Source organism: Harpia harpyja, chromosome 4 (assembly GCF_026419915.1).
Source record: "Harpia harpyja isolate bHarHar1 chromosome 4, bHarHar1 primary haplotype, whole genome shotgun sequence".
NCBI lineage: Eukaryota > Metazoa > Chordata > Aves > Accipitriformes > Accipitridae > Harpia > Harpia harpyja.
This window is the reverse complement of record NC_068943.1, coordinates 85584345-85606487: the sequence shown is the minus strand read 5'-3', so window position 1 is coordinate 85606487 and position 22143 is coordinate 85584345. Positions and strand designations below refer to the sequence as shown.

General features: G+C 37.5%; 1 protein-coding gene and 1 long non-coding RNA gene across 2 annotated transcripts in view; one reads left to right on the top strand and one right to left on the bottom strand.

Annotated features, from left to right (window-relative positions):
• Positions 1-22143, bottom strand: part of LOC128140967 (uncharacterized) — a 67492-nt gene that overhangs the window by 16345 nt on the left and 29004 nt on the right. The window lies entirely within an intron of this gene.
• Positions 2155-12895, top strand: KRT23 (keratin 23). The gene is made up of 8 exons (XM_052785453.1): positions 2155-2649; positions 6127-6209; positions 7617-7773; positions 9375-9536; positions 9628-9753; positions 10504-10724; positions 11659-11690; positions 12366-12895. The coding sequence occupies exons 1-8, from the start codon at positions 2233-2235 to the stop codon at positions 12467-12469; spliced, it is 1302 nt and encodes a 433-aa protein (XP_052641413.1). The 5' UTR covers positions 2155-2232; the 3' UTR covers positions 12470-12895.

The window sequence follows — 22143 nt, the reverse complement described above, 5'->3', positions numbered from 1 at the left end:
TTTTGAAGTAAGTTTTTTTGTCTTTTTCATGGATCATCAGCATGTGTTGATGAAAACTGTGTGGCATGTTTTCCAGTTTGAAAAGGCTGAACTTCACAGGAAACACTTCCTATATGCCAGATCATCTTTGTTTTGTATTACTTGCCAGAAAAAATACAATTCTGTTTTTCATGATGGTATGATAGTCCATGAAACTATCAGGGAGTAAACCAGAGGCTATTCTGTCTCACAAACTGTCAGCCTCGCTGCCAGGCAAGTTGTGAATCTCACAAAGTAATTTCATGTGAAACAAAAGATTCATTTTATTTCACGTAATATTATGTACATACGTATGTACTTATATTTCCATGTAATATTTCATAGAACATTAGCTGGCTGAACTGCCAGGCTAGAAAATTCAGACTGAAATTAATCCCTGGTGAGATGAACTGAACAGCAGGATATCATTGGTTCTATTATAATTTGGCGTTTTTTTCAAGTTAGGCCTTAATTTTTTGTCTGGTGCTTCAAGCTCTTCTCACTCTCAAGCAGCAGGGCTGACACCAAACTGTAGCTATTAATAGTAGCTGTTATCAGAATATTTTGTGATAGCCACACCTTGTACTTACTGGAAAACCGTATCTTCAATGATTAATTTCCCCAAACAATTAAAAATGTTAGCATTTCTATTCAATGAAGTGCATGAGGAATAAGAAGGAATATGTACTCAATGGAAATGTAACCGGTAAAAAGAAAATCAGCAGGTGCTGAGTAGGGCTGACACAGAGCCACAAGGAGGAGCTCAAAACCTGCCCTAGGCTGAAAAAGAGGCCGAGGAGGCATCCCAGGAAAGGATGAAGTGTAAGCAATTCATTATTACTGAAAATTTTCAAATGAAACAGAGAAAAAAAGATTCCTTCAGGTTTCTTCCAGGATAGTGTGATTCTGGTTTGTACAGTCTCTCCGACCCCACTATTCAGAATGAGTAACAGTGCTAAGTAAGATCTTGTTAAAGAGCTGCGCCTTCAACTGCTGTAAGGAAAAACAGCTGCACCATTTCTGAGAGAGCCCATGCCCTCTCAGCTTTTCACCTCTTCCCAAGTCTTCTTCCTCTATCCTATCCATCAGTCGCAGCCTAGCACTACTCTAAAAGACAAGGTAAACCCAATAACCCCAGCTGTTGCCATGGGAATGCTTCACAATTTACCACCTACTTATCAGCATGAGGAATAAGATAATCTTTGCAGAAGCCAGACTTGCCTATTCTATAGTTGATGGAAGAAGTTCGACAGAAGGTTACTGAAACTTTTCAGAAAGACTATTTTTGCATGATTGCCAGGTCAATTTTTAGGGCTGGTAGCTTTAAACAATCACCTGAATTTTTCAAGTGTTGTTACAAACTCATATTCTAAATACTTTCTGTAGCTAAACATATAAATATCTTAATAGTATTAATACTAGTAACAGCAAGAAATTCCTGCATTACTATCTATTTCAACAAGACTATTGAAATATGACTGCACCTCATGAAATCATGAAAAAATCAGTAGAAAAGATTGTTAAGTACCTAATTCTCATGTATTTCACCTGGAAATGAGCAGCTGCAGGAATAGCTAGGCCTTACTCATTTTGGACTGGAGTTTTAGTCAAATGACAGAGGTTAGATAACTTCATTAAAGCCTCATGTCTCATACGGGCTGAAGCTGTTTGGTACATTAATGACAGCTTGATAGGGCATGCTGCATTTCAGGATTCACCGACTGCTGTAATTCTAAAGCCTGAGAATTACAACAGCAAGAAAGAATCTTGAGAGACCCATTCCTGCCCCAGCTCTCCATTTATTCTCTAATGGGCAATACTCTTCCCCTCATAAGCAGGAAAATACAACATATTAACTACAGGGTTAGAAAAAAGTCTGAGGCAGAGCTGATCCTGTTCCACACCTACTGATTTTAGCCACACCTCACTATTATAATATGAAAAGAAAAAGAAAAAAATCCCAGAACAACCAAAAGGAAAGCAATCTGGTATGTGGCTGTGATTCCAAATAACAACAACGGTGTGTGCAGGCTCATAAATGCTTCAGAATTGACCAAGAGGAAGCGCATTTCATGATGACACAATCTTGTTGCTGTAGTCATTCATCGAAGGGAAACTCCCACAGGAAAAGGCATAAAGCTGCTTAGGGAAGGCTAAGAAGCTGCTCAGTGCTAGTCAGTCAAACATTGGGTTAGATTCACAACAGAGCTAAACATGAGTACCAGCCAAGGCCCTTTTCAATTTTTTTCTGGGTCCCTCAGGGGTAGTTCAGGGTGTGGTTTGGCCCAGCAAGGAACTTCTTACAGACCTTCAAGTGCAGATGGTGGTGCCAGCAGCACACATACGTCTTTCTCCTCTGCCAGACCCCTCTGGCCGGCTACTGGAGGAGAGGCACCTTGGGGAGGCTTCGGCGAGCACCATGGGGAAAGCATCTTCCTGGGTGGGAATGAGAAACAGACTATGCAAAACCTGAATGACCGTTTGGCTGCCTACCTGGACAAGGTCCGCTCCTTAGAAGCAGCTAACGCTCAGCTGGAAAGCTGCATCCTAGAGTGGCACAAGACAAAGTCTCATGGAAAGAGGCATGACTTCAACCAATACGAGCAAAACGTCACTGACATGCAAAGACAGGTAAGTCAGAGCTATAAGTGACTATGTCATTCTATGCTCTTTTAAGGAATCTGTGTACTCATTTATGCTAACGACTTTCCTTTAAAGAAAGTTAAATAAAACCTTTTAAATGTTAGAAATACTAATGAAAGTGGTTAGAGGACCTGGGCATAAACAGTCTTTGTGTTCACAAGGAGGAGAATGGGCTACAAGAAAGAAAGGCTGGAAGGAGGCAAGGGGGATTCTGCAAAGACTGGTAGTATAAAGAGATTTGTCTGGTGCCAAGTGTTCGTTTCTGTACATGAAACTGTGGTTTGAGTAACTATGTCTGGCAGAATTTGGTCTTTTTGACTGCACATGTATTCAAGCAAATTACAAAGCAGGCAAACTGAAGAGACTGCCTTCTTTCATGCATGCTGTCTTAAGACATACTGTTGCATTTCATTGCTTTGATTCCTACGGTAGCAGTCAATGAAACTACAGGAGGTTTGGGTCCAATGAGCTTATGTAATCAGATGGAAAAATACTTCATTGTAATTAAGAAAATAGCAGTGACAAATTCCTTGTGGATGTTTTCACTATAATTAAAAGGAGAATTTCTGGTTCCTGCCAGTAGTTAATATTAACGTTCAACAGTAACTCTTTCAATCTCCCAGACTCACGTGTCTTCAAATTTAAGCATAATATTAATCTGTATTCATAATGAACATACTTAGCACTGTAACCATCTGTGTGACTAATCAGTGTAATTAACTTTACATAGCCATATGGGGCAAAACCCAAAGCTATTCCAAATGCCATGTTGTAGTTTTCCCTCCACTTTTTATAATATGGTTACTTGACATTCTCAAGGCCCTGAAAATTTTTTTTCAAAAGGGCTTGGAAATGGTATTAGCCAACATCTTTGCTGAGTGAGGCCAGGGACTTAATCAAACTCCCTGCTCACTGTTAAATGTGTTGCCTCCAGGCAGAAGATGAGGCACTCTGACCACAGACTGTGTAAGGAGAGCCAGAACTGTCATCACCTATTTCTGTTTTAAGGATAAAGAAAGGTCATCCATCTCCAGACCTATCACTTGAGCACTTTTTTTTTTAACTGATCCAGAGATAAAAACTTGTTCATCAAGAATATAAATGTGTTCACATTGATTTGGAATTAATAAATCAGAAAGATTTAGGAAGACAGTAAGACTAAAAACATAATGCTGATCGGGGTAAAGCCCTCACTTAGGAATAGGTTGTACCCAAACCACTTATTTTTAACATTCACCACTTAAATAGCTATCACTGGCTACAGGCACCTGTTAGACTAATGACTGTCTTAGCCAGTATGTACTGAATGTGGTGCTCATACTGGGGAGGAAGGGCTGTTAAAGGATTATTTACAGGTGACAAATCAGTGATTTAACCCAGAATTTTTACTTTCTCTATGAATTATTGCAATTAGCACCATGACTGCCAGTAAAATGAGTGAAAATATAGCATCTAATTATTAACCATAATTAAACTAATTAACCATTAATTAAAAAGGTGAAATTAATTTAGCACCTAAAATGAAATTTAGACAAAATTTAGGATCCTATATCCACTAACCCAGTCAGTCTATGATATAGGCTGTCTAAACTTGGAGGCATATAACCATTTGGGTCCTACATTTTGGACTACACTCTTCCCTGGATACCTGAATTCTGGATGAACATGCCAGATGGAGCAACAAGTTGCCTTGCTCCAGCCTGACTCCATTCTAACCCAGATACAAAGAAAATAGCACCAGTTCTTCAGGAAATGTCTCATTCAAACATCTTGTACCGCTAAGTAAGCAAACTGATTTACAAAGCATTCAAGGAGACAGGATCAATGCTGTTGGACAAAGGACACAAGGCATGCTGAGGGAGAAGTCAGTGCAGGAAGCCTTCTTGAAAAAAAATCTGTTTTGAGAAGGAATTTGAGTGTATTTCATGTATAAAATGTGTGAGTTCTTAATTAAGGTATCTGGAAGTTTGCAGGTTGATATTAGTCATGCACCCATATTCATGATGGATGTAGTGAAGAAGTCTGTATAATTATAAACAGATAAATGCCCACATTTGAAATGCACTGCTAACTGGCATAGCAATCAATATCGTACAACAGTTGGCAAAACACTGACAATTGTATAGATTGCACAGAAGTAGTCATAAAGCATTTATATAAATGTGTTGCTGTGTTGCATGATTATGAAATGGCAAAGTTGAAGAACTCGTATGTTGCTTTCTCATTGCCTTATTACTTTCCATAGTAAAATTTACCATTCTCTAAGGATGGATTCAAGAACTGCTGCTTCTCTGACAACAAATTCCAGGCAGCCACACATTTAGGGTATTGTTACACTTCTGCAGCTGGCCTTGGTCATGTCCCAGGGCAGTATCTGAGGTGTGCTGCTAATTGCTCAAGAATGTATAGTCTGTTAACAGATTAGTTAAAACACTCCACAGGCATCTTCTTTTTTGCTATGAGAGGTAAACTTTTGACACTTCAGGACAATTTTGTCATTTCCTTGTTTCTTTGTGATTCATTTAGGTGTGGGAAGTTTTACTTCAAGGTGCTGAGAGCTCTGTAAATGGCTAATGATTTCTGTACAGCCATAATGCACCTTGTTTTGCTATTTAAGTGTTGAGTGAAGGCAGCTGTTGGAATTGCAATGATGCTTCCCTTTCCTCTTTGTTAGAAAAGGACATGGAGTCCCACAACGATTAGTTCCTGCTAATTAGGTATGAGTCCCTGCTAAAATTCTTTCAAAGATTTTGAATGGAATACTGAGATTTTCATATTCAGATCTATAGGTCAAAGCTATTTCATGTTAACAGGGACTTACAAGTCTTTTCAGTACATGCTGAGTACACTAAATGAATGATGTGGTGCACTTTCTCCTGCACCTTTTAGGGCAATTTTCAATATCCCAAAGGAAAATCAGAAACATGAATTAATCACTCCATGCTGCTGGACAATTCAGTACAGTTATAGGTGAATAAACGAATGGACCATGACAACTAGATGCCAGTGTTATTCTCAAAATGACAATCCATGCAACTCTAGACTGAAGCACATGATGGACTCAAGGGGTCCTGCTCAACCACGACAGCTGCTTTTCTAGCAATGCTAAACAGATTCAAAACCAGTTCACAAGAAAAGAGGAAGACAGTGATTGTTATTCTGTAATATACCATGAGGTTTGTGTAATATTATTCATATCCTCTACCTGGCCAGGAATAAGATGACTCTCCTCCTGCTTCATATCCAGAAAAGTAAGACAAAGAAAAAAGTAAGATTATGGACAAAAATTGCAGAAACATCTAAGTGAATCAGGAAACTAAGCTTCTTTTATTCATGTACTCTCCTTAACATGGGAATTCTACTATTTAGATGCTTCCTAAAAGCAGCAGGAAGTCTAAAACAGCACAGGTTATTCACCATCACCATATGGCAACACTGAGTCTCCTGTTGGATTCTGTTTTCCAGATTGAGGATGGCAAGATCACCAATGCCAGTATCCTTTTACAAATTGATAATGCTAACATGGCATCTGAAGACTTCAGGCTCAAGTAAGCTCTTCCTTGGTTTCCTGATTAAGTTTGAAAGAGGATTAAGAAAATATTGCTTTTTCTTGATAATCCAATATGAAACTGATTTTACTGAGGTTTTCTGTTGATACTAGATAAATAAAACCGATGTAGAACAGAAGAAAAACCAAACCAGAAAGGATAAAAAGGATGTAAAAACCACAAATGATTGCTGAACAATCTTGAGTCACCCTGTTTATGATACTTAGTTCAGGTCCTGAAGAGCAGGTTTTACAGCAGACACCTGATACTTGTGACAAAAGGCATTTAAAACTGTCATCTGGGAATACAAATTAACCCTTCTCTGCACCATGCTTCCCCAGTCCAGCCCAAATCTATTTCCCGTACTTATCACCTCTTCTGTCCAGCTCTGCAGGAAATACCCGTCCTTCAGTATCTTCTGCTTTGGAGTCTCGTAAGTTTTGCCACAGTAAATGGGCCAGTGCTTCCTTGGTTACCAGTATGCAGTTTGATTTTTCAGTACATTGTTGAAAGATAGTTCTCAGACCCAGTAAAAAGCCAAAATGTTTGGACAGAAAACTTCCAGGCAGATCTTTGCAAAGGAAAGGAATTTACATTTCTGTAAGTTAGACTTCTTAGGAATCATGAAGATTTGCCTTATTTTCAACAGATGATCACCAGCTATTAAAAAAAAAATCAGCTTTTGGTAATATTGTAATAAACTTAAAGACTCTGAACACTGTAGGCCTTATCTAGCCTTGCCTTTCTTTATCATTCAATAGTGTCATAAAAGGAAACAGTGGAACTACTTTGAGAGAATGGAATCATAGCATGAGTCTGATGGATTGAATGTAGAAACATCAATAGAGCCCACAAAAAATGAAGTAAAGGGAGAGATTCTGAGGAGCAAAAGTGCTTCATATGCCCAAGAGAAGATACAGCAGTGTCCTTCTGACTCTAGCTCACTACAGATGGCAAACTGCAAGAGGTTAGAGAGGAACGTTAAAACCTGGCTTCCGTGACATTTTTCCTGTTTTCTGAAGGACTGAAAAGTTATCATTTTGGAAAAACTACAGAAAGCATTGATTGTTGATACTGTTTTCACACCTTTATTGGCAAATTTTTGAGAATCATATTCTCAAAGCTTTCTCAAACTGGTGAATGTTAAAATGCAAAAAGGAAAATGAAAGAAAGAGCAATTATTTCATACCATATAGGAGGAGGAGTGAAAATTGTGAAAAACAATAATGAAACCCATCTTATTTTTAAGACTATTCAAGAATATTCAAAGAACGTATTTTAGAAACAGAACTTGTTTTCTTGGTTTTTTGTTCTCTCTAGTTCCCTACATACAGGACTTAAGTATACTTCTCTCTAGAAGCAGTCTGTTCTCAACAAGCCTGCTTTATTTTCTTTTTCCTCATAAAGGTACGAAGCAGAGAAGTCTCGCAGGCAGGGAGTGCAGCTTGATGTTGAGAACCTGCGTAAGGAGCTTGACGGCCTGACCATTGTTACAACAGATCTGGAAATGGAAATTGAAGGCTTGAGAGAAGAGCACATCCTCAGGAGGAAAGACCATGAGGAGGTAGAAAAAGTTCCACTTGGTAAAATCCTATCACACAAATCTTCGCTACCATGTAATTAACTCTAGTAAGAGCCACAATCTATAAATGGGATTGATGATTCAGAACCTAATCATGTTGCTAAACAAGCCAATGAGAGTCAGATGAGGCACAAAGTTTGTGTACTACTTTACCAATTAAATTGGGATTTCAGAAAGGATAACAAATTGCTGTATTTTCTCCCACTCTTTTCTAGTCACCTACCCATCTGTCATACATAGCTAACAGTAACTTACATATTCAACAGAAATATTCTCAGAAATACTTAGATATAAATACACAGAGACAAGTAAACAGGATACGTTACTGTTTGCTGTTGAGTTTTACTCATCACAGACTTTTCCCTCAACTCTGGCTATATCATTTCACAGAATCACAGAAGCACAGAGTGGTTGAGGTTGGAAGGGAACTCTCAAGGTCACCTTGTCCACCCCCACAGCTCCAGCAGGGTCACCTGGAGCAGGCTAACCTGAACTGAACAACCCTTGAATTCTTGAAGCATCAAAATTAAAAAGAATGGTTGGTGTAGTCAAGTAAAGTTACTTATTCTTGCAAAATCCTAAGCACAATAATTAGATAATACTTAATAATTGTCAAAAAACATGCTGCTCTGAATTCTTCCAGAGCTATACCACAGTGGTCTCTGTTATTGCCACATATATAATACCACTGCTTGACAATTTGCTGTTTTCATTTTGTTTGATCTGATGTTTTCAGTCATGACCTAATGCAGAACCAAACATCCTACTCAGTATCTGTCAACTATTAAAATGGAGAATAGAAACACAAGGGCTACACTGCAGTAGGTGAAGCTGTCTTTGGCTGATCCCCTTACAGCCAAGGATACTACTGAGCAGCTATAATAAAACAGTTCTTGGAAGCAGGGCAACCAACAGAGACATCAGTAAGTCCAGTTGATCTGCATTTTGGAGGTCATGATGTCATACCCTGAAATGCTACTTTGCCTGGGCACTTTTGAAAATGGTACCTAGCACATAAGATTGTGCTACACCAAAAGGAATGTTACCATACCTGCTTGACTTGTCCTGTAATTATGTTGTTTACACAGTAATTATACGCTTTAATCCAATTATTCCTTTAACAATTACATAGAACTTTTACATTACTCTCCTGTAAACTTAGTTATAGTTCCATAAATATTAACATACAGTGTAAGAAAGATGAAATTACTGTTAGATTTTCATCAAAGGTTTTGGGTTCCTAATAGATAAATAAATAAAAAATGTCAGTGCTTCTTCATTAAGTATATATCTTCCAGAAACATTATATGAAAAGATCTTCTCACATGTTTTTTATTGAGTTCTCTAGCACAGTTCTGCCACAGAAACAGATATAAGTCACTGTTTTAAGTCACACCATAGTATTATCCATATATAGATTTTCCAAATAGTGTTAACTGAATGTATATAAGAATTAATCTACCATAATGAAAAAAATACTGTGGGTATTGTCTTCCTCAGTTCCATCTTCTCACAAGACAGGGCTGAAAACTTTCCACTTTCCTAAACAATTTTGCTTGTTTCCTCTACTAATATATGAACAGGATATGGAAGCAAATCGCTCATCACAAGACTTCAAAGTCAATGTAAAAGTAAATGCAGCACCTCCTGAAGACTTAGTCAAGATTCTAGCAGAAATAAGAGAAGATTATGAAGCCATAATTGAAAAGAATCGTCAAAGCCTGGACAATTGGTACAAAGAACAGGTAACAGCTATTTTCTGCTCATTTCAAAGAGCCTGTTACTGTACGTGACTGACCAGAATCAGTAAGCTTTTATCTTGCTTTTGCTCCAAAGAGCGCAGCTATGTCTCTGGCAGCAACCCCTAATCCAGAACAGATACAGCGCAATGAGAACGAGATCAAGGATCTAACACGTACTTTACAGTCCCTGGACATCGAGCTGCAGGCACAGATGAGTAAGGTATCTATTGTAGACACCTCTGGCTGGTCACTGTTACTTCATACATTCTCAGAAACTGTCATGGACCAATTCTTCATTTAAATCCATAGCCTAGCATGACTTTATTGTAGTTACTGAAGTATCAGTGAAATTGGAATTTGGACCATGCTTGCCATTGCCAGACTATGCAAAATAGATTCAGCAACCATCACCAAGAAGTGAAAAATTTATGTCTCTCCTTAGAACAAAGTATGGGGAGAAGAAAAAGAAGCGATGGGATAGCTGACTCCATGATCTAGAAAGAAAAAATGTCCAAGAAGACAGATAGTAATACAAATTTCATATTTACAACCCCTATTATAACGCATGAAATACAAGAACTGTTAAAAATATTGGTGGGGAATCTTCACAAACATTACTCAGCTCTTGTACAGGTTAAAGCTCAGGTACCCATGATGGGGAGACTTTAGAGCAATTCTGGACAGTAAATGCAGAACTGAAAAAAGAGTCAACAGCTACAGGAGCACAGCTTTTGAGCAGAAAGAATATGGCAGGGATAAATTACTCAGTTTTTGCCTCTCATTATGCACACACAACACAGCTTCATGATTCTGCTGTCTTCACATGAATAGTCATGCAAATGCATAGGTGTTTAAATTACCACAGTCTTAATTTGCAATCTTCTAGCCAGAGACCAAATTTGCTGGCATTTCTGCATTATATCTTCCACATGAATAATAACCATAGTATTGGTATTATCTGCTCTGTCAGAAACACATGTTGGAAGACACCTTGGCTGATACTCGGAATTACTATGCTGTTGCGCTTCAAAACATGCAGCAGATCATCTCCAAATGTGAGGAAGAGCTAAGCCAGGTTCGTCATGACATTAAGCAGCAAAATAACCAATACAAGGTTCTTCTTGGGATCAAAACCCGCCTGGAGAAGGAAATTTCCACTTACCGCCTGCTGCTGGAAGGGAATGTTGACGGGTAAGGCAAAGCCGCCCTGACTGGAATAGATGAGAAGAGAGTTCTCATATTTGGGTTATTTATTTGTTTGTTTATGCTTAATCAAAGCTTGTGAGTTCCATACTACATCAAGGGTTGGTATTTTAATGTGATGGATCATAATAAAAAGCTTGAGCCACTTAGTATACAGAGAAACTTGTATCCATGTAATTTGGATTACCTAAATTAATATAACTATTTAAAAAAAAAAAAATTTACATTCCCACAGCATGCCTACCTCAGCATAGGAAAAAATGCCAATTGCAGTAAAATTCATATTCATTTCCTATCTTCAAAACAAGTTCTAGATCAAAAAGAAGCCCAGAGACAAGTTTAGATCTTTTTTGGTCAGCCATCTGCAGTTACAAATACCAGCACACAAAATCTGTACCGTATGCCCCTCTGCTGATGGGTTGTTTGGTTTCCCCATCTCTGCCTTGTCTGAAATCTCTCCATTCAGAAATCTTTGGGCCTCTATTCTTCATTCTCTCATCTTATATACAGGGTATGTCTTATTTATACAAAATCAGAAAAAGCAAGATTAGCAGCCTTTATAACTGAAAATCTCAGGGAGGCAGGACAGTATGGCACCAAGTACGGGGTTATTTGTCAGAAGCCAAAATGGGATCAACTTGAGCAACTCAGAACACATGAGAAACAATGCAACTGTCCACGGTAGAAGCAATAATGAATGTACACACGAACAGTTTCAGGTGAGAGTTATCTGTACCTAAGACTACTGAAGAGGAAAAGTTCTCGTGGTATAAAAGCATCATTCTTTTTTATTTAATTTTTTTAATTTTATCTCTTTTCATAGTGGTATGAGGTCTCCTTAGAATCAGTGAAAAGAAGGGGATGAATAACTTCTTGAAATTAGTAAAATCATTATTTTTTCTCTGTTTTATTATCTTTACAGGATAGCAAGAAAATCTGAATCAAAAGCTAAAGGTAAAAGTCCCTTATTTTGTTCTCTATAGTGACTCTTATTTACTGTCATTTCCAATCCAATTTTACTCAGAATAATTTTAACCTTACATGAATGAACTATGAAAGGTTTGCATGGCAGTTAATTCTCGTGTAGGCCATATTTGAGACTAATTTCAGTGATTCATCAGTCTTGTGAAAGACTGCACTTCAGAGCACATTCTGCTGTGTCTGCCCACTCATGGACTATCTTCAGACTGACCTCTGTTAGTCAAACACGTTGTCCAAAGCTCAGACTCAAGACTAAAGCTTTCATGGTATATGAGGAGGCACAGAGACTCCATTTGGTGACTAAAACAGTGTTAGGGCTTGAGAGCAAACAGAAAATCTGCATGTCTGGAAACTCATATTCTGGCATGAGCATGACCTACAGACATTTAGGATAATCTGCTCTGAAGTTAGATTTGCATTGGCTGGGATGTAGCTGTATTATTCATTTGCCCTGACCTGGGCAAGACTCAGGGTGACTTTCTGGCAGTACATTTCACAAAGAGCAATAATAAGTATTGGCTTAAAGGGAAACATGTAAAGATAATTCAGTTGAGGAGGTAGCTGGTAAATTACTGTAAATGAAGCTTTCCATGCATCATCTTGTCTCAGCATTGTTTCTTGTCTAATTAACCTTTCTTTTTGTCTCAGAACATGCTGGGCTGACCAATCGAAAGATCAAAGCAATTGTCCATGACAGTGTGAATGGGCAGGTGGTATCCTCCACCATCAATGAGATCCACCAGCAAGCATGAAGTAAAAAGTTCTGCTAACTACTGGCTTTCCCAGCGGACTAAGCTCTGGCAACCCTTCTGTATAACTGTGTGCTGTATGTTGGTCTCCCTGTGTGTAAAATAGGGATACTACAGTGAACTCTCTCCTAAAATGATTTGCAGCCTAATAATGAAAACTGCCATACAGAGCTAGGTATAGCTGATATTGTTAGTTTAAAGAGCTTTTAGTTATGAAAACGCCAAAGAAAAGCTATTCAATGAAAATGACCAGCTGAGCTGGTAATATATGTATTATGCACATCTCACTGGGGCATGAATCTCCATCTGTGATTCATTTATTGCTCTGCAAATTAACTATAATTTAAAGTGAATAATCTCTCAACTTTTCTCCTGGTCTTATGTCTCTCATCATATACCTCACTGCAGCCAATAAATTCTTTTCCATTACTTGTTCTGGTCATTTGAATTTCCGATTTTGCTTTTTCTTACATATGCACCAGCCTAAAGTGTCAGCATTACTGACATAGGTCACATTGTTTCAGGAGGTATAAAACTGGAAGGACACAAAAAAAAGAAGAAAAGAGGTGACACAAGTTACAGGTGATGTTTACATAAGCAAAACTATTAGACTTCCCTATATACAACTTCTCAATGTCACTGTTTAAAACAGCATTATTAGTAGGATTGTTGTAAAGTACACTTTACTAAGATAGTCACCCTAGAAACATTTCTTTATTCTTCAGCTTTAGAGAAATTTTCTTTAACTGCCTTTACATGCTTTCCTTCAAAGATTGTAAGTCCTTTTCCGGATACTCTCATTCTTTCTCAGTGACCCATTTAATTCAAAAAACCATTTCAGTTATTTGCTTTCATATTAATGTTCACTGTTTTTGTTGATGGGTTCTGTAGTCAGCATAGACTGGTTTATGCAATGCATACTAACGTAAGGGGAGAGGCCCAAGTTCTTTAGCCAAATCCAAGCTTCTTCCCCTTTCTCACATCAGCCCAATCACTGACTCAGCAGGAGACCCTAATAGCAATAGGAAAAATTCCAGTGATATGCAAAGCTAAAAACTGAGTGAGAAAACAAGAAATATTATTAGGATTGTTTAGACAAGGAAGACTGTAAAGCAGAAGAGAGACAAAATGGAGCATAATCAGTGTCTGTACAGATTTGCATTCCAAAGTCAACATCTGCATATAAAACAGTGTGTTCAGGGCAGTCTCATATTCATGTGTGAAATTGTCATGGTACTCTTTCATACCTACTCATAAGGGACTTTCATAAAGGATTCCTGTTATGTGCTTTGCTTTGAAACAAGGCTCATAAAAGAAAGTGAAATTTTCAAAGAAAATGCAGATTTAAAATAAACGAAGTCCACCTCTATAATACAGTGTTTTCTTACTGGCATGTTAGGACCAGTTCATGATTCCCCTTTGCCCCCCCGCCCCCCAACTCTCCACCCTTGTTGCACAAAGAGATCCCAAATGCATTGAACGGATTACCTAATGGTTTCTTTAAATTGGGTAAAACTTGTAATACAGGATTAGTAACTCTTGGATAATTAACAATGTCCTTCCTCATGGCTTACCAGATCCAGCAAGCCAGACCTGGTGTTTGTAGCATCTGGACAAAATGTGCCTAGGTTTTCTTGAACAATTTTCTGTGTTATTTAAAGCTATATTCATTTCTCAAATTTACAGAGCAGAACCACATTGCTGTGATACAAATAATTATAAAAACTTCTAAGTATCTATGCTTTGTGCTAGGTTTTGATTGTGCTAAACTACAAGGAAAGAAGAAGGAAAAATGAATAACTGAAGTACTTTAGAGAACACGTCTGTCCTTATTTCACATTCTTGAGCAATGCCTTGGCTTTACTCGTGTCCTAGTGTCCTCCCATGCACAGGTGAGAGATGCACTGCCTGCATTCCTGTGTTATGCGTGGCTGTGGTCCAAATGAGACTAAGACGTAGCAGAATTCCCATTCCTCTCCACCACTCTGATGATTTTAACCTTCTGTTAACAACTGTGTCATTGCATTCTGTAACAGTCAGACAAGCACAGCTCACAACACTGACCTCATAGTTCACTCCATTTACTAACATCATCACACATCGATGGCTCTAACACATCCATTCGAGTTGCTGTCTTTTAGTAAGTGAAGTAAACCAATTAGTCCTTAAGCATAGAATCATAGAATGGTTTGGGTTGGAAGCGACCTTAAAGACCATCTAGTTCCCACCCCCCTGCCATGGGCAGGGACACCTTCCACTAGACCAGGTTGCTCAAAGCCCCATCCAACCTGGCCTTGAACACTGCCAGGGACGGGGCAGCCACAACCTCTCTGGGCAACCTGTTTCAGTGCCTCACCACTCTCACAGTAAAGAATTTCTTCCTCATATCTAATCTAAATCCACCCTCTTTCAGTTTAAAATGTATAAATATTAGTTACACTACATTCTGTTCTCTAAATGAAAGCAAGTATTCTATGGCAAAAAATTGCTTATTTCTGGAGAATTTTTCATGGCTTTAGAATACTATGTATAATTGCAGATTTCCTCTTTGTTGAACATCTTGATACTGTGTCACTGGCCATATGTTGCCCTATAACTAGTGTTTATTCATTATTTCTGAATTTGTGTTCTGGTGGATAAGCTATGCATTTCTAAATGTATTTAGGGTAGGTCTGCACTTTAAATAATAAATAATGATACTAATATTTACCACTTGCATGCACTGTTAACATTATATTCTCACAACACACTGAGAGATGAAGTTAGGGAGATAATGAATGGGGGTAGTATTATCATTCCCATTTTATTGCTAGAGAAATTGGAAAAAAGGGATGACACAACTTGCTCAAGGCTGCAGAGAGTCACTGATAGCGACTAAATTAGAGTTCATCGTTTCACAGCTTCTACTTACCCCAGCTATTAGATAATAGAATTTCCGCAAAGAGCCATTCCCTAGTTACAGCAATCCTTTCTGTATCTGATCACACTGAAGAGATAATTCGATTGATTCATTTCAAGTGTGTACTGCCGGTCAAGACCTTGCACATACTTTGATGATGTTCTTCAATTTATGTGTGCCAATAGCCCTACTACAATTAGTCCTGTACAGAACACTATGCCTGGGTGTCTTTGGTGATTTTGTAGTATTTGGGAAACTTTAAAAAGAGACGTGCTTCTTTCTCTTAGTCTCAGATCAGTGTCTTGAAGGAAAGGAAATGTTCAGGAGTGTGACACTGTATTGCTTGAAAAGTTATTTTAGTAAAACTGATTGAACTGTCTAGATGGTATTTATTCCACTTCAGTATTAAATATACACAGAAGTGCTGTTTCAACATCAAGGAAGTGACTGACCCAGGCCCAAAGAAACTGCAATTTTAAAAATTCGAAGTATCATAAAAAATAACACATTCAAAGTGATTATATTCTATTTCCCGTAAATGGAATAGGATAGTAAAAAAATATCAGTAGGACAGTATGTAATTTCTAAGTCTAAGTGAATGATGTAACAATACTTTTGCAAACTAACAAGACACAGGAACTCACAGAGTCTATAAAAGGAGGTTGAAACCATCAGCATTCACAAATCACTTCTTGCAGTTTCACCTGCCATTTAAGGAAGTCCTGCACTAAATAATCCTCCAACGTGATTTATAACAGACTTGAATGCACTCCAGAATGTGTATGAGTCATAGCTCATTTCACTTGTAGAAATGTTAAAACTTATTAAGGTGTATTACAATACGCAGCTTTGGTAAGTGAATTGTTGATCCTCTGGAAGAAGTTTGCAATGAGGTAATGCAGTAATGGTTTGTGCTATTAATCACACATTCTTTCGGGTGATTTGGGCACACATTGGCAGGTTTCTTTCTTATTTATGAACAAAACATTCCTGTAGAATGCAAAATTTTGCTTTCTGCCTACCTTGTTAATACAGATGCAAAATTAATGAAGTAATTTCAGAAAGAGAAGAAAAGAAAATCTAGCATTTATAACACTGCTAAAAACACTGTTTGCATGCTATTACTGAAGCAGAGAGAATAGGTAGAAGAGCCGGTAAAACATTTCACAATGTCCACACCCTGACCTATAAAGGTTTCTAAGATTTTGCTGGGAGATGCTTGTTTCTGTGTATGAATCATTTAGAAAAGGAAGGATCTATAAACTGGGAAGCAAGGAAAGAATAATGCTCGAGAGGCCTGCACCCTGCCATCCTCCCCCTGTCCTGAATTATACAGCAAAAGCATCTTAATTATTGACTCTACTTGTACATTTGGCTTTGTGAAATCACAAGTAATTTTTTACTTCATAATTCCTTCCTCAGTAAAATTTTTCATTTCTTTTCAAGTTGTATTTTTGAAGTATTTTTAATTGTATGACTATATTGAAATGACCTACCTGAGCCACACATCTAGGGGTTGCCATAAAAGAACTGTTTGCAAAAGTATCACATTAAACATAAGCATCAGTTTGGACTGCCCTTATGATAGAAGCTCATAGCTGACAAAGTACCAGCCATGACCTAATGGTGAAACAGGTGCATGGCTGCTTCTTCTGGACATACTAATTTGCCTTTTGAAAGTCTGAATATGCATCAGAAGCTTAAAGGCATAAAACCATAACATCAGCTGTGGTAAAGACACTTCCAATAACTATGTAGACTTCAGGGGTAAATTTTTCTGCTTTCCAACATCCTAAGGACAGTCAAAAGGAGTTAATTTGATAGGCTGTTATTAGGCTCTATAGAAAGCAACAAAAATGAGGAATATATTTTGAGAAAAATGTAGTTCAATTTAGAGGAATAATTATTTGCAGCAGGCAGGGAAAAGGAGAAACAAACAAGCTGAAGTAGCTGAGAAACTATACAGTACTTCTTTAGAGTAGAAAATACTCTACTACTTTTAGAGAAAAAGTACCAGCTTTGCCTCAGATGTACAGCCCTGAATCATACTTACAAGAAATTAAAGCATAAAATGCATAAAACAAATACACTGCAGGCAACTCTTGCCAGAGCAGTTTCAAAGAAGGAAATATGTAATGTTGCTGCAAATAGACAGAAATTGTGATTTTAAAGTTACCAGTGCAGGAAAAAAAACACTTTTTCATTCCTTATTAGTGAGACAAATTATCAATTTTTGGAGGCCATTTCAGTGCCCAGGCTCTATTTCTTAGTTAATCTCACTACAGAACAGTTTCAAGCCAGTTACCAAGACATTTTGTGAATGGACATGTTCCACTGGAAATAACATTGCTGCTATGCAGGAAGAAAAAAAAAGTAAAAACAAAGAAACCTTCTTTAATGTCTAGAGTTTATTGCTGTCTAAAAATTAAAATACTCAAGCATCAGTCATAAAGGGGCATAATTCAAAAGGATAATGAATATTCCTGCCCTCAAAAATTCAGCTTTCAAGATTTAGAAAGATAGATAATACTTGTTGCCATTGCTTACAAACTCAGTGCCATATACAACGTTAAACTCCTGTAATTACAGCTTGTGGCTGTGAAGATAAATATTACTTTAAACATTTGGCCACAGGAGTTATGCAAAAAAATTTTCTTCTGGATATAGGACCAGAAAAGTGGGTAATATGTGACATTTTGTTATGTAATATGTGAATTTCATTAACCATGTTCAGGTTCCAGTATGGGTTCTCCCGTTGCAGCAAATTATACGTACATTTTTACACGTAAGTCTTTTAAGAAGGCATGTGGTGGCCTCTAGTGACAAACAGCTATATACACATCACGTTTCTGCTCCAAATGGCATGCAAATGGGACTACTATGACTAAGCATTACCACAGGAACCACTCCTTTTGATATCTGTGCCTTCTGTGAGACTCTTAAGGCTAGTGAACAATTTTTAACTGGAAATTTCTGTTGAAGTATTCATGTAATGGACATTCCTAAAAATGCACAACTTTCTTAAGGGAGTACTGAGATATATTTTCGTCCTGTTCTCATTCTTGCTTTTTTTTTTTTTTGATACCTGATTGCCTGACAGATCCTGAGGCTGGGTTAGTATCTCAGGTTGCTTCTCTTTACAAAGCAAGCAACCCATAATTTGCTTCTGGTTATACAAATACTGGGAGAGTGGATGCCATGTGGTCACTACAATGTACTGGACCAGAGTGGTCTCCAAAGAAAAAGCTGCAGTCATGGAACTGCCCAGGCAACTCCTGAGAGTTATGAGTGCAATTATACCCTTGACAAAAATTTAAGTTTTTCTCCTGGTTTGGGGGTTCCAAGCATGATACAAGTCAGGTCCCTGAAACCACAAGGATTATTTTTTTTAAAAGCTAGCGAAAAAAATCTACACAAATGTGAGTACATGCAATACAGTGTGTTTTTATGTATCTTTTATGGCATACTATCAGTGTGTGCATATATTTGCACAGGGCCATGAAAATCGTATTTGCTTGCTGAATCATATGAATAGATAATATTTTCTCATGGATACTGAACTATTCCAGCATTATGGAACTGAGAAAACCAGTAAGCTGAAATATTCTCCAGCTTACTGGTTTTCTCATTCCGCTGACACCTCAGTTGCACATAATTTTTACAAGGGAAAAAGATCCACCTGGTAGTCTTTTAGATTATATTAGAGTTGATATTAACTTTTAGGGGAGAAAAAATAGAAGGTTCATTTGTATGGCCTGGAGCTGTTATTGCTGGCACTGAAATCTGATTTGATTCAAGGAGAGCAGCTAAGACAGGAAAGGCAGCTCCTGACTTTCATTTTCAACCTGTTGTTAGGGAAGGATGTAACCAACACATTGTCTTATGCACTATTACATGATCTGGAACACTTCTTTAAGTATCATACAAGTTAAAGTAATGTTTTAAATTTACCTCTCTGGTCAAAAGCTCAAAGCAGAAAAAAATAAGGTGTAGTGATTTGATGATTAAGATATTTTCATGGGACAAAAGATAAACGGAGAGGGAAATGAGGAAAAAATATGTATGTGAGGAAGACAGTGTAAAATCTTGTGCTGCAAATGTTCAGGGCTTAAGTGAATCCAGTTGAGTTAGTGACATCATCTGGACCTTTCTCTCATCCGATCACATTCAGCAAAACACAAAACATCTTTCTTTTCTCTTTGGAGAGAGCAGTCTTCAAGGGTGCAGCCTTTGCATTAACAAATGGCACAAAGATAGTTTGTTTTCAGGGTGAGGAATTGTCCTGAGTACTTTTTTTTCACTCATTCAGAAAAATCTTAATTTAAAACTTGATTTTGGCTCACAACTACATTAAAAATTTACTCAGATTTTCCCCTGAAAGCTCATCTTACAACCGTTCCTTTGGTTGTAAACCAGCTGTATGGCATAAATCAGGAAGTAACTTCTCACAAGTAGGTTAACAAGAGAAAGAGGGGGGTTTCTCAGACACAGAAATATTGAATACTGGAATATGGCTGGAATATTGAACATGGAGATCCTCTTCCTTGAATGCACTTTGTACAGTGGAATTCCTTTCAGGGCTGTATTGTAAGAGATCTTTCAGATTCAAATTCTTATGACACAAAATCCAAACTGAGATCAGCAACATAGTTAACAGGGACTAATAAACGGGCATTGGATTTCACTCCTAGAATGGATCATCACTAAAGACCGAACTGAAAGACTTTATTTAAATCTTTAAGTCAGCCTAAAGAAAAGCATATATTCCACCTAAGGGCAGCATAAATGCAGAACCAAAGCTGGGTGTGTCTTTTTCCCTTGAACTCTGAAGACTGGTTACCCATGACTGGTTAGTAAAGGTGAGTAATACTAAATGGCATGCACATGTTATCATAACCCTGCATGACTTATCTTCATTGCTCTCTAATATACATTAAACTTCTGTCACACAGGTGAGATTTCTTCATGAAATCAAACGATTTATTAGTGTTGTCATGAATGTTTCATTATGACTACACACAAACCATTTCGACTAAGCACGTCACTGAAAGGAAGTGTTACACGTGAATCCACAGACTGTCCTCTATAGAGTATTCACAACTGAGTCTGGAGTTGGAAATTGCACTGCTGAACTAAAGCATCAGCAAAGTGTTAACAGCATTTCTTTAACATCGATCAAAATGGCAGATATCAGATAATGTATTTTTAGATTGCTCAACATCTCTTTAGATAACTTACTGTTCCAACCAATAAAATAAAGAAAAAATTAAAAATAAGACAGCCCATATTCTTCCAGATAATACCTGGGCATAGTTCAAGAGGTAGTGGAAGCTGATGACCACTCCCAACTGAGAGCTGTACAGCTTTGTAGATGTGAGCCATGACGAGCCACTTGCCCTTCAGCCAGTCTATGGGCCTTGCCCTTGTTTCATTTACTGGTATAGATAGAGTCTTTGGTGTTCACTCTTGCAGTTTCCAGTGACTTGTACAACCATTCAAGACATATTCCATGAAAAAAACTATACTGAACCAAAAAACAGGAGCAAAACCCACCTCTCGTATGACTGATACCTATGCTGATCTTAGTAAATATTCTTGCAAATACTCCAGCTTATTTTTTGAAATAGAAGCACATATAAAATGATAAGACCAGAGAAATTGTCAGTAAACAATTTGGAGAAGAAAAGAAAAAGAACACTAAGAAAATTCAGCCCAGTATCTTTTCATACTAGGTCTGCATGATGCTACTGCTCTGTGCTTCTAGTTGCATATGCCTTGAACACTTTTGCTTAATAGTCAAGAGGATTCTGGAAGAAAAATAATTGTTGAAAGTTCAGCTTGACCTAAAATAGCAGAGCTAGAACACAAGGCAAATGTCTGACTTAATCCTGATGTCCACTTTAATTCCGATCATTGTACAAGGTGAAGTTAGAGAAAAGTTTAGAAATTTTTATGTATCAGTGAATTTTATTTCTCTATCAATCTGAAATGTATTTTTATATTATTCTTACATTTCTAAATAGTATACAGCTTCTGTAAATTTCAAACACCTGACATTAATTTGACAACACACACAATTAGCTTTTGATATTTAAACTATGTAGCTGCTTCTGCACAGGGAGGTGGGATAGTTGTGAATATAAAGATTAAGAATTTGACCCACAAAAGCCAATCTAGACCTTCAATGACAGCTTGTTGCATTTAAAGGCAAGCATGAAAGCTAACAAATAACCTTTGTCATTTGCTCAATAAAAGAAAAAACGGAATCTTCAAGTGATGTTTAGAAAAAATACCATCAAGGTAACATGGAAACTAATTTTAATAAATACTAAGAAAACGAAGCAGAAGGTTTATTCTTAAATAGACTATCATAAAATACTGTCAGAAGTCTAGGCAGTAAAATATATAACCAAGAGATGCAACTGTAGAGGATCTCTTGCTGTATTCCTTTTACAGCTTTAAAGGTGTAAGGTCTGCCCTACTAACACCATTGATTCTTACTCAGTCTGAATATTTTTAATGAACAAAAGACAATCCACCTTGAGTTTCTATAGTGACAGTCCAAATGATATGGCTAGTGTACTTTGGTTTCAACTGTCATAAATGTTTTCCATTACCAGTTACACCCACAGACTAGTTCAAGGTCCAAAGACAATTCACAGCATCCTCCTGCAAAAAAGTCCTGCCCTGAACACTGATCACTTTGGTCTGGAAGATGCATGTTTTCAGAATAGCCAAGTATGACAGCTTAACTCTTTGCCTTGATCCAATACTATTT